At 46.5% G+C, this 12,204-nt stretch overlaps 1 protein-coding gene across 1 annotated transcript in view; it reads right to left on the minus strand.

The window, feature by feature from the left end:
* Nucleotides 1-11,152, minus strand: part of RTTN (rotatin) — a 98,981-nt gene extending 87,829 nt beyond the window's left edge. Inside the window, exons 1-9 of the mRNA XM_024580522.4 lie at nucleotides 10,899-11,152; nucleotides 10,422-10,609; nucleotides 9,447-9,624; nucleotides 7,737-7,826; nucleotides 5,468-5,558; nucleotides 4,352-4,466; nucleotides 3,286-3,436; nucleotides 1,513-1,678; nucleotides 262-449 (exon numbers count right to left, since the gene is read on the minus strand). Coding sequence (XP_024436290.2) covers nucleotides 262-449; nucleotides 1,513-1,678; nucleotides 3,286-3,436; nucleotides 4,352-4,466; nucleotides 5,468-5,558; nucleotides 7,737-7,826; nucleotides 9,447-9,624; nucleotides 10,422-10,609; nucleotides 10,899-10,929 — 1,198 coding nt within the window. The 5' untranslated portion in view covers nucleotides 10,930-11,152. The remainder of the gene's footprint in view (nucleotides 1-261; nucleotides 450-1,512; nucleotides 1,679-3,285; nucleotides 3,437-4,351; nucleotides 4,467-5,467; nucleotides 5,559-7,736; nucleotides 7,827-9,446; nucleotides 9,625-10,421; nucleotides 10,610-10,898) is intronic.
* Nucleotides 11,153-12,204: the final 1,052 nt, after the last annotated feature.

Here is a 12,204-nt window from a genome sequence, read left to right on the forward strand (position 1 = left end):
ATGACGACTTCCAGTGATGCCCCTGACGTCCCCAGGCGAAGGCGACACTCCACCGGAGGGCTGCTCCGCCCCACCCACGTTTAATTACACAGATAATGAAGGCCACATTGGGATCTTAGGAATGTCCCTTCCAAAGGATAAATAACTCTGATTCTAAAGGTCCTAACACAGACAGGGTGAGAAGAGAAAACCCAGTCCCAGAAAACAGACAAAATGCATACAGGTTACATAAAAACCACCCCCAGGTGCGAGACCACGGACCTGAGCGCAGGAGCGGCGCGGCGGCCTCCAGCACGCACACGCAGAACTGGGGCAGGCTCAGCTGCTGGAAACGCAGGCACAGCGCGTCCTCGGCCTCCAGTTCCGGCAGCTCTAGCGGCACCGCGGCCGCGTCCAGAGGCGAAGGCAAGGAGATCCCAGAGTTCACGTGCGCGTGGCTGCTGCTCCCGCTGTGGCAAAAACAGGAGAGTCCCTGAGGATGGGGCAGCCAACACAGAGGCCGAGGGCATGCCCGGTACAGTACAGGCCTCAGAGTGGACACGACTCTAGGGCTTCATGTACCAACTCCGGTCGGGTTTGTAGAGACCGTGACAAATTTATGAGATTACACTGTGCATTTATTAGGATGATACCAGAGAAGAGATTCACGTTTTAAGATGCTTGCAGCGTATAGATGAGGTTACAAACAAGTACCATGTGATCTAGCTGGTGTGGCTCAGTGGATTGAGCGCTGGCCTGTGAACCAGAGTCGCAGGTTCAATTCCCCGTCAGGTCACATGCCTGGGTTTCAGGCAATGCCCCCAATAGGGGGCACCACAAGAGTCAACCACGCATTGATGTGTGTCTCCCTCTCTTTCTCCTTCCCTTCCCCTCTGTCTAAAAATAAACAAATAAAATCTTAAAAAAAAAAAATACCATGCCAACACCTTTAAGAAAACTTGACATATAAAAATCAGTATTTACACAAACAAATAAAACACCACACATGTACACCTTGAAGAAGTCTTTGTTTTATAGTTTCTCCAATCAGGTCCTTTAATACTAAACACTGTTGCATTTAAATTATTACACTTACAAAAATGGGTTTAAAATATCATCAAAATGTATTTACAGCTAGAATGTTAAACTAGATGACATTCCATTTGGGGCTGGTAAAAATAATTTAGTGGGTCGGAATCATCACTCTTCTTTTTGATGAAATACAAAGAAAGAGAAAGTACGGTTCGCTGTGTAGCATGTGGAATCAGTACTATTTTGTGAACATTCTGTTTTGGTGGATAAACACATGCACACTCAAACCCAGAGCGTATGTCTGCATCCTGAGTACAGAGTTACAACGTAACATTTATTTCTTGCTGTGGGCCATGGTCAAAAAAGTATGAAAGTTGCTGGTTTAACACAAGACTGACCCCTGTGGTAGTGTTTGAAAAGAGAAGGCAGAGAAAAGAGAACAACCTCCCTCAGAAACGGAAACACACACACACACAGGCCACCCGGACTGTCCGCGCTCACCTGGAAGACGCGGCATCCCAGTCCTGGCCATCTCCTCTAGGCCGCTGGCCTGTGCGTCCGACCACGGAGGGCCGGGGGCTGCTGCTGCCCGGTGAAGGATTCTGAGAATGATGAGTAACTCTTACTTCAGGACAGTAAGACAATGAAGAATTTTGGGAAACTGTGTCTGGGGGGGGGGGGGGAAATAAAAAGAAAATTATGCATTAGTAGAGACAGATTACTGATCATGTAGTATTTCTAACAAAGTTAAGTTGGTAGGAATGCTTCTATAAGGGTAAGAATAAAAACAGAGGTCAGCTTCTTCTGCAAGTATTCGTTGAGCACACTGAGGTTTCTACCTGACCTGATTATGGACAGAACGTTCCCGCCAACATTACTCACTTCTGGCATTGGAGACCGCCGAGGCTGAGTGCCAGATCCTGCGTGCCCCTGCTTAACGCTCTCCAAGAACCCACCTTAAACCATACTCAAAAATTAACTCGAAACGAATCAGTCACCTACATTTGAGAGTTAAAATCATAAAGCTATGGGGGAAACACAGGGAAAAACCTTCATGACCTTGGATTTGGCAATGGATTCTTAGATATGACACCAAAAGTACAACCAACCAGAGAAAACACGAACTGGCCTTCATCAACATTGCATGCCCACGCACCAAAGGACATTCTGAAGAAAGTGACACCTCGGAATGGGAGAAAGTCCTTGCAAATCACACATCTGATTAGAATTTAATATCCAACATCTATAAAAACCTCCTAGATGCAACAATAAAAAATAAGTAAAAGCCTAATTTAAAAGTGGGCAATGGACTTTAATAAACGTTTCTCCGCACACATCCACTTGGCTGAAACCAGTTTGTTTATACCTGCCCCAACCTTATAAAACAGCGGCCACAGACGCCGGAGCCTTACCCCAGTTTTGGTCAGTGTTGTTACCCGCCGCCCCCACCCCCGAGACTAGAATATCGGTTGGCATACAGTAGGTGAACAATAAATATTTACTTAATTAACGAGTAAATCTTCAGAGACATAAACTATTCTTACTGACACCGTAACTCTTTTTCTGATGAAGTATGAGCTACCCAGAATCTCACTAATATCAGTCATCTGCCAGAGGCTGTACCTCAAGGACAATAATGAGGAAACCCCACACCTCTGAGGTCTATAATAAAGCTAATCAAAGCACAAATATTCAAGTAGCTGAGGATCAGTGCAACTCTCAACAAAACAGGGGCTCACTGTGCAGCTCCCTCACCAGTCCCGGTAATGTAACGTTCGACTTCAACACCTGTTGTCTAGGTGCATGCACAGAAACCCTGAAGTGTGAACAGTCTTGACAAGGCCAGGCTCGTCCTCTATTTCTCCAGTAGGCGATGCTTTTCCACGAAAAGTCAGGCACTATGACCTTGTAATACTCTGACAACATCACAAGTTGCATAAAAATAGTTGCCGTAAAACAAAAATCAGTATTTTTCAACCAAACAATTTATTAACATATAATTGCAGAAAATACCCAAAGCCCCACGTGAATAGCTAGACGGAGAACTTCCATGCCCAACTTCCAACGACACTCTACAAGGATGAAAAAGAGGCACACCTTGCAAAGTCTCTCATAAAAAAAGCATTGGCTCGTGCGCGGTTCTGACACACAGTTTGTTTTCCAAGGTGGTCACCTGATTACGCTGAGGAACGGGGTGTTTGCCTGGCAATTTATATATAGCAAGCCCTCTCGGGAGGCGCTGCCAGTGACTAATGAAAACACAACCACAAATACCTTGTTTGCTGGAGAAAAACCCCGGGTCGCGGTGGAAGTGGAGTCTGCTCCGTAAACACACGCACAGCTGCTGCAAGCAGGACAGCGACTGCAGCGCCAGGCGCGGGGCGGCCCCTGCGCCGGAGGCCAGCTTCAGCAGAGAGAGGAGGCTCTGAAATGAAGAAGAGATGTGAAAACGATCACGGAACCAGGCGATCAGCTTCAAAGGACATGGAGCTGAAGGACGGTTAAGTGAATCACCAAAGGAGGTAAAGTGCCAGGCACTTATAAGACAGGAAACAGGAATGGCAAAGATGATTGAGCACAGTGCAAGAAAACAGGTCAAAACTAGAGAAAATGTGAGAATAGTCAGCATTGCTCATATCCAGAATTGGTTAGCTGAGCACCTTCGGAGAGAACAAAGGCATTGTTCCCTAATGGGGACATTAAGTTTCACTTTTTAAAAATCGCAACAAGATTTCCGTCTCAAGCTAAATCATTGTGCCAGGTAATTAACAGCTTTTCCTCTGCTATCATTGGACAGCGGCATGGTATGCACTTCCAGCTGCGTTCCCTGGAGTGGTCTCCTGCGCTGTGACTGCAGAGTGAGGGTGCCCGTGCACTACCAGACACTGCGGACCTGCCCCATTCCCCAGCCCTGGATCCAACGCCTCCACTATACAAGCAACAGAGCAGACTGCAAAGAATCCACCTCCGCTGCTACCACAGCAGCTGGCACTGTGCCTAACACCCAGCAGACAATCAGAGAGGGAGATGTTCATAATGTTCCGGAGGGCTACTGCTGCCCCGCTGTTTCCAAAGTCTAGTCATCGCTGCAAGTGACTCAAAAGTGGTAAACTCAGGGTGGCCACAGGGGTCTGCACGTGTCAAATGAGACGACCTCCTATTGGAAGAACTACCACTACTGAAATAAGTTAGAGACTAAAGGGTTTAAATAACCAAATGCCCTATTGTTTAATTAAATATGGCAGTGCACATTTCCTTCCTAAGGACACATACACTGCAAAATTTATTTCATCGCAATAAGTTCTCTATTTCCAAATCTAGAACAATGAAAGATACACACCTGAACAATCTTCGGCCTCTGAAGGAAAATCTCAGCAGGAAAGTCTTGCATGATAACGTCCTTCAATAGTTCACAGGTGTTCCAGATTAAAGTGTGGTTACTACTTCTTAAAGAGCTACAAAATACAGTATTATTTACCTTTAAAAAGAGTTTACCTATACCAGATTCTGAGTAACCCAGTGGCAAATGACCCTCCTCACACCCTTCAGGTCTCAGCTGAGGCATCCCTCCCCTGAGCAGTAAACAACCCTGGGCAGGTGCCCCCACCGCCCCGCACCGTCCCAGCGCTGCGGCTCCCACGCCTTCCCTCTGTGCCCCCACTAGACCCTCCTCCAGACTGCGTGCCCGGACCACCGCTATGCCACAAAATGAGATCAGTGAGGTCGGAGCGAACAGACTGCACAGACATCTGTCATGTGAACTAAGAAATAAGACAGAAAAAAATAACAGTACCCATAGAGTTAAATTCTAGGTTCAGACCCCTTCCTGTTCTTCCCCATTCTAGGTGAATCAATCTGGGACACCCCTCAACTTCTCAGACTACATCTGCCCTCCAAGGGATGCAGGAGGTCCACCCTCCACCCCCTCTCTCAGCCCAGCCCCAGCACCCCACCTCTCTCCCTTAGGGGCAGATCCAGAACAATTCATTTGTTGTAGTATTTACAGAAATTAAAGTTCTAGCAAAAAACTGAAACTAGACATTAAGACATTCTCCAAACTTCTATATATCAGCTACCCACTTTGGGATGTAATGACCAATCAACATCCATAACATAAGACCACTGGTCCCCACCCTTACACAGAGCTCATGTTCCGAGATACACTACCTGCTAACAGGACTGCACGTGTGCTCAGCTTCTCCATTTTTGTTAAGCAAAGGCACAGCCATGGCCAACGAGAGACTCTGGTCAGTAAGAGATGACCAAGGCGCACACAAGACTTCCACCTGACCAAAGGCCTGCTTTCTGAAATACTGAAAAACCCTCCATCCCTTCCCATTACTCCATTTACAGCCACCTAGTATCTCTGTCTTCCTGCTGAACATGCAGAGCAGGGACTGCCAGGTACAACAGCTGGCGAGAACCGAGAACGCCAGGAAGCCGTCAAGCACGGTACCTCTCGTTAGAGGAGAGAACGTGTCTATCCGTTGTGGTCAGGGGCAGCCACGGGAACGTCGAACACTTCAAACACTTCGCAGTCTGAGTCACTGGTAATGGAAAAGCCAAACTGAAGCCATCGAAGAAGACAATGTTGGCAGATTCACCTTTAAAGTAAGTCCCCAAATAGAGTCACACAGACAGTGACCTAAAATACAGCAAACAAGGTCAGCTGCAAGTCTTTGCCCTCACAGGACAAACAACAGGGCTCTCCTTCTGAAATGGAAACGGAACTCCTGTGCTATTATTGTTAGAAGAGCATTAAATGCAAACCTGTATCAAATGACATTTCCTCTCAATTACACTTTCCATTTACTGGCTGACCAGAACACAGGGCGTAGATTTAACATGAAAGGACCTGGCATTTGGAGATCTATAGTTATACAAACTAAAAATGATAAAACATAATCACAGACTATACTTAATTAATCATTTTCAAATATCCTAAATGGTGTTAGGTGGTTCAACTTCTTTGAAGATGACTCAAAAACCCTAAGGCTGAAGATCAAGTATCTTCAACCTCAAAGATGATTAAAAGAAATCCGAAAAACCAACACTTTAAACTTCCACTGTTCCAAGTATTTTTAACAGGCTTTCCGCCCAGGTTTATTGTGATGTAGTTGACATATGTGTGACACTGTGTAAGTTTAAGGTGTAAAACACAATGGTTTGATACACGTGTACTGCAAAGTGATTACCACAGTAGCACTGGTTAACCTCTCCAACCTCTCACAGAATTACAGTCTTTCCTTGTGGCGGCCACATTGAAGATCTACACTCTTAACATTTTAAGGTAAAGATCTTATATTGCAGAGGTTAAAGGGCACACTGAGAAATCCCTTCCAAATGACAAACCGTTCTGCCAAATATTCTGAGAAGAGCGTGGGATCGTTCAATTGAGGTAATTATTGTAAATTTCCCAAACAGAGCATGGCTGCTTCTTCCAACAATGCTAACATAGGAGCAGGGTTTGCTTCCTAAGGCAAGCGGAGGAAGCGGTGAGTGGAGGGAAGGATAGGCTTTCCCTGCCCACATAAAAATGTGCCCAGAAGCAGCCAGACTACCAACCCACGAGCTGCAACTCATGTGCAAAAACACCACCACGTGAAGGGTCTGCCTTGTTCTCAACAGCTTCGGCTGCAACGCACGTGCCCAGCCCTGGAGACCCACACTCCCTTCAGACGCTCTCAATGCCACTCAGGTGAGCCTCTCAGCCACCACCCCGAGAACGACCACCTCAGCACCAAAGCTCCCTACCAGCCTCCCAAATTTCTCCAGAAAGGAAAGATAAAGTATTTTAGCAGGTGAACAAGTTTTCTGATTTTTCCTATGCTATTATTCCACCTGAGAGTTTCTAAGGAACCTTTTTAATAACAAGGGGCATCCAAGCTAAGTTAAACTGAATCCCTGACCTCAGCAGATACACCCTTGGACACACATTTTTTTCTGGCTACACAAGCAGTAAAGTATAAAGAGCATCTCTACTTAACCATTCCCAACCGCCAGGGGCACCAGGGACAAAGGTTTCCTCCTTTCCAGGCCTCGGTGTCCTCATCAGAAAACAGGGACACGAATGTCCGTCTCAGCAGGCTCCATGAGGACTCACTTACTCACTCGAAGAGTGTGCCCTGAGTGCCTAATGCGTTTTTGGCATTGTTCTGCATGCGGGGATAAAGCCGTGTTTGCCGCTATCACTAAGCTTATCATTACAAAAACAAGAATGAAATATGTAACTTCTGGTCATGACATGTGTTAGGAAGAAACCTACACATAGAAAGTGACCACTGGCTCGGGGCCTCAGAAAGGCCTCTTTAAGGAGGTGGCATGTGAGCAAACACAGCCAGACATGAAAAGTCCTGGATGAGATGTCTAAATCAGACTCCAGAGACAGCTGGGTATTGGGATAAAGGTAAAGAGACAGAGATGATGCTGAGTCCTTGGCCTGAGTGGGGGCACTGCACAGCCCCTGACAAAGGACTTGCGTCTGGCCAGCACTAAGTACTGCTGCCGCCATTACCACCCGCCTGTGTATTCGCTCCAGTGCAGTTAGGATACCACAAAGTTTCACCAGTTAGACTCCACATCCTAGACTAATTTGAGGAAACTGAAACACTCGGCTTGGTACTGAAACATCCAGGCTGGACCACAATGCGTCTTCACAACAGTGAGGAAAGTACATCAGTTTCTGATTTCCAGGAGAGCAGGATCTGCTCCCTGCACACACTCACCCGTGGCTCCTGGGGGCCCTTCTGTCTGCTGGAAACGGCTTCTATCTGGAGGAAAATATCCTGTTAAGATTTCAGGTGGTTGTGGCAATTCTGAAAAGAAAATACAAATACGATTGCATGTGTTCTCATAGATTCTTTATTTGCTAAAAAGGAAAGTTACTCTTTTCCAAATGAATGTTTTCTCTTGAGTTTGTGAATCATTTTAAAAACTAGAAAAATAATCCAGTATTTTTCCCTCTGAATAGTTTGTCTTCCTAAAGAGGAAAAAAATGTGAATGCTGAGTCAATTTCACATTGGGGGCTTTTTCTTCCCTTTCTCTTTTACTGTTAAGTAAATTATTTGTTAGAATGAAAATACCCACAATGTACAAGAAGAATCTGTTTTAAAGTGTTTGTTCAAGGACTGTTGATCTCTGCTTCTAAGTCCACCTCCCTCCTCTCTTCTACTCCAATTACCTAGTTCCTGGTCGCAGCAATTTACATTAGTGTCTTTTTTTAAAAGTTGTCCAAGTCAAAGGAGTCAACACTATTTCTCAACGCTTTTGCCATTTCATCATACGCGATTACACGCTCAGCAGGACAGAGACAAGGCCATCGAGAATGAGAAAAGGGCTAAAACTAAATTTTCTAATTTTCTGTTTGAAGTGTTCACACCAGCGGTTCTTAATACAGATAACTAGAAATTAGAGCCCTAGACCATACCTCTAACCTCACCGGTAAGAACTAGCTTGAAAAGTCACGATTCGAGATTCTACTCTATTTATTATGGCTTAGACAGAAATTGTGAGATGCATTGCTAAACATCCAATCACGCAAGAGGTCAATAAACGGCAGCACCAGAGCTCTTGTTAACGGCGCTACCGACAGGCGCAGCAGCAGCACAGCACCGACACAGAGAAAACCACGGTCTAACGGAGTAAGCGAGCAAAACGCTTTCTCACTTTTACACTCATCTCATAAACTGCATGGGCCTTTTCCCCCTTCACATCAATTCAAATGCTTCCCACGTTCAAGGCACTCTACTGGGCATAAAACAAGAGTGCAGCTGGAGCGGCCAGCAACTCTGTGCCTAGCAGACGCCCGGCCCCGCGGAGCTCTTCCCAGGCATCGTCTCATTCAATCCTCACAGCCATCTTACAGGTGTTCTTTCTTACTGTCCCCATTTGGGATGAGAAAACTAAAACCTGGAAGGGTACTTAACTGCCTTAGCCAAGGTCACACAAGTAATGGCACAACTGGGACTTCAATCCATGTCTCTTTGACCCCAATTTTATCCACTGCACCATCATTTTGATTGGACCCCATAAAAAAAATCACGAGCTAGGGCAGATATCAACACACTCCTTGAAGAACAGTCCAAAAATGTAGGTCTAAAACCCTGAGAACAACATCTGACACATGGTAATGCGTGCTCAAGGAAGATGTGTGTCACTGTTCAAGAAGCAATCTGTCGAAGTGGTCTCACAAAGAGAAACTCACTACATCTCTTAGGCGCCTTCACCAAAAAAAGGAATGAATACAAATGTATCCTCCTCTGAACAACAGTAGAGGGGGGACAAAAGGTCAAGCTCGAGTAAGTCAACACAGGAAAAATATGTTGGGGGTGGATTTTTTTTTTTTTAATCTAAGGCTCCTTTCCTTAGAATTAAGCACTAGAACCAATATATTTAGATTGTAACCAAAGGCATCAGAATGCTTCCAAAGAGTTACCCGTTTGAATGGTTTGGTAAGATGCAGAGCCCAGGGCAGGAACGTCTGAAGGAAGGATAAAAAGTCCATCCAGAATGCCATCAATTTCGGCCTGCAGACTTGGCTCCACATTAGCACGAAGTCTGGAGAAGAATTCGACTGCACCGAGATCAACCAAATGCTGGACTGCTGCGGGAAACTGAAGGAAGAAGAGTCATGAGAGGAAATATCAAAATTTCTAGACTTCACCTTACAGCACTTTAATATACCAGACGTTCCATCTTTAAAAACTAGATCTTGCCCTGATAGACCCAAAAGTAAAGAACTTCCATGAATAGGACACAGATTTATAGAGACATAAAGCATGTGATAAAAATGCACACCATCAATTCCTATACTTGTGTCAGGAGGATTACTTCTGTCCACTGACATCCACCCTATCATCTCCTACATCCAACCAGCCAGAATAATAAGAATCACCCACAACTGCACAGCGATTTAGTTTTGAAAAGTTAAACTTGCACCTTGACATCTTTCCCTGGCTATCAACTAGTCTCAAGATACAATGAGGAATATAAATCTAAAAAAGATATGGGGAAAAACAATTTAACACACTTGTGCGATTAGCCGTGGTCTGTAACATTAGCTTTAAAAGTGTCCTGTTTCACACAGACACGTCCGATTTTTAACATGCAAATACAGAACGCAAGGAAAAACAGAATGACAACTATTTACCTCCCCGGATGATTTCCAAAAACCAGAACCTAACGGGACTCAGGTCCGGGTCACTTCAGAGCACAGTGGAGACAACGTGAGGTTTAACATCACAGATCAGAGAAAAGGAAGACTAGAACCATATACCCAAATGAGTTCAAATTCAACGTCTTTTAAAGAAGTTGTTTTTCAAAAACTTGTAAAATTAAGTTTTCCAGCAATGCCCTGACGAAATGACTAAGACACGCTCGCTCCTGAGTCCCTGTGCCAGGATGATCGTACCTTGACCAGCGTGTTCAGCAGGCCGAGCACCTCCGCTTGCAGGGGGACGGACGGGAAGTTGAACCACTGCAGCAGGTGCACGAACAGCAGCCGCTCCTGCGCCAGGTCCGCGCCGCCCACCAGGTTGAGCTCGACCTTGCTGAGAATGGTGCGGAGCGCGCGCTCCCGGATCTCGGCCAGCTGGTGACCTGCGGAGGAAACGCCGCTCTCAGCCGTGCCTGGCTCCTCGGAATCGCCCACCCAGAACCTGCCCCGAGACCGTGATTACGCGGGGCGGAGGGCGGGGGTCAGCGGGAGTCAGGGGGCCAGAGAGAAAACCAATGTTTTCCACCAGCGGGGCCGCGCACTGCGGAGTCTACACAAAGACAGGGGTCCCCGGGGACTGCCCTGGACAAGCCAGGACCCGAAAGAAATGACACGGCCATTCTCAATAATGCCGGGAGGGCAAATCCAGTGAGGGACAGATCAGACTGTTACCGAGTTTCCTGATGAGCCGGGTCAACACCATCCCGTCCCGCTCAATCAGCAGCCGCCGGAGAATTAAACTGCCGCGCCACAGCGTCCGGCCGCGATGATGGTCCCCCCGGAAACCCGCTCAGTGTGACTGCAGGTTCCGCCACACCGGGGCGAACCACCCAACCAGCGAGAGGCATTACGTGAGTTGTTCCCGGCCCCTGCGCGCCTGGAGAAGCTTATGATTTTTCTCTGATTACCACCACGCAGTTCCTAGAAAGCCGTCTCTGCGGCAGGAACCGGAAAGATTGAGGAGGCGAGCAGAGGTGGACCTGCTTTGGCCGCCGTGCACGTCGGGAGTTGTAGTCTCGGCACCGCAGTGCTCCCTCCCCGGGATTCCGGTCCCGCCACCGCTCCCGCCTGCGTGGGGTTCCCGCGTCTAAGCGCGCGCTCCAGGCGGAAGCCCGGCTTGGCCCCGCACCCTTGCTCTGCGGTGATTCGTTTAGGATTCTGCCGATCTGAATTTGTAGGGCCCAGAACTCTACAAGTGACAGGGCAGGGTTTTGTTTTGTTTTGTTTTGTTTTGTTTTGTTTTGTTTTGTTTGGATTGCCTCCAACCACGTTAAAAAATGACCTAACCACTAACTGTGAAACGTAACCAGCAAAGTCAAGCTGGGTCTTGGATAAAATCAGTATAAACAAGCAAGCCACAGAAGGAAAGAGAAGGGAGAAAGGGAATAAAAGAACAGAAGAGAAAAAAGGGGGATGCAGACAGAAAAAAAGGGGGGCGTAAAGGTTTGAATTAGTATTTGCACCAAAGTGGAGTTTCGCACTGTGATAGATCTAAACAAATAAGGGGAAAAAATCCAAGCAGTGGGAAAACAACAACGACAAAATTTAATTTGTAAAATGGTGTGCATTTTAGAGAACATTTCATTTCACTGAGCCTTGTCAATTTCCCGGGGTAAGGAACGCCAAGGCAACTATTCCTGTTCTTCTGTTTAAAAAATAGCCGGGGTTGGGGGTAGGGGTGGGACTTAAAATCAAAGAAATCGAAGAAGTGTCTCACCCAAGGTCGCACCGGGTGGTGAGTGGTGGATTAAGCACCTGACCTTAATTTCCTTTGTAATAAATATTCTGAGGATCTTGCTGTCTCTGCACGTGTAGAGAGGGTGGACCTATAAGCGAATCTTGAAGGGTAAGTAAGGAGGAGTCTATTCGCCAGGCAAAGGAATGGAGTAAGGGGTTGCCTGCCAGAGAAAACACTACATGCAACAGCAAGGATTCAGAAGGAGTCTATCAAAGAAAGGGAAAATGAGAGATTCTCGGT

Source organism: Desmodus rotundus, chromosome 10 (assembly GCF_022682495.2).
Source record: "Desmodus rotundus isolate HL8 chromosome 10, HLdesRot8A.1, whole genome shotgun sequence".
In the NCBI taxonomy this organism is placed as follows: Eukaryota; Metazoa; Chordata; class Mammalia; order Chiroptera; family Phyllostomidae; genus Desmodus; species Desmodus rotundus.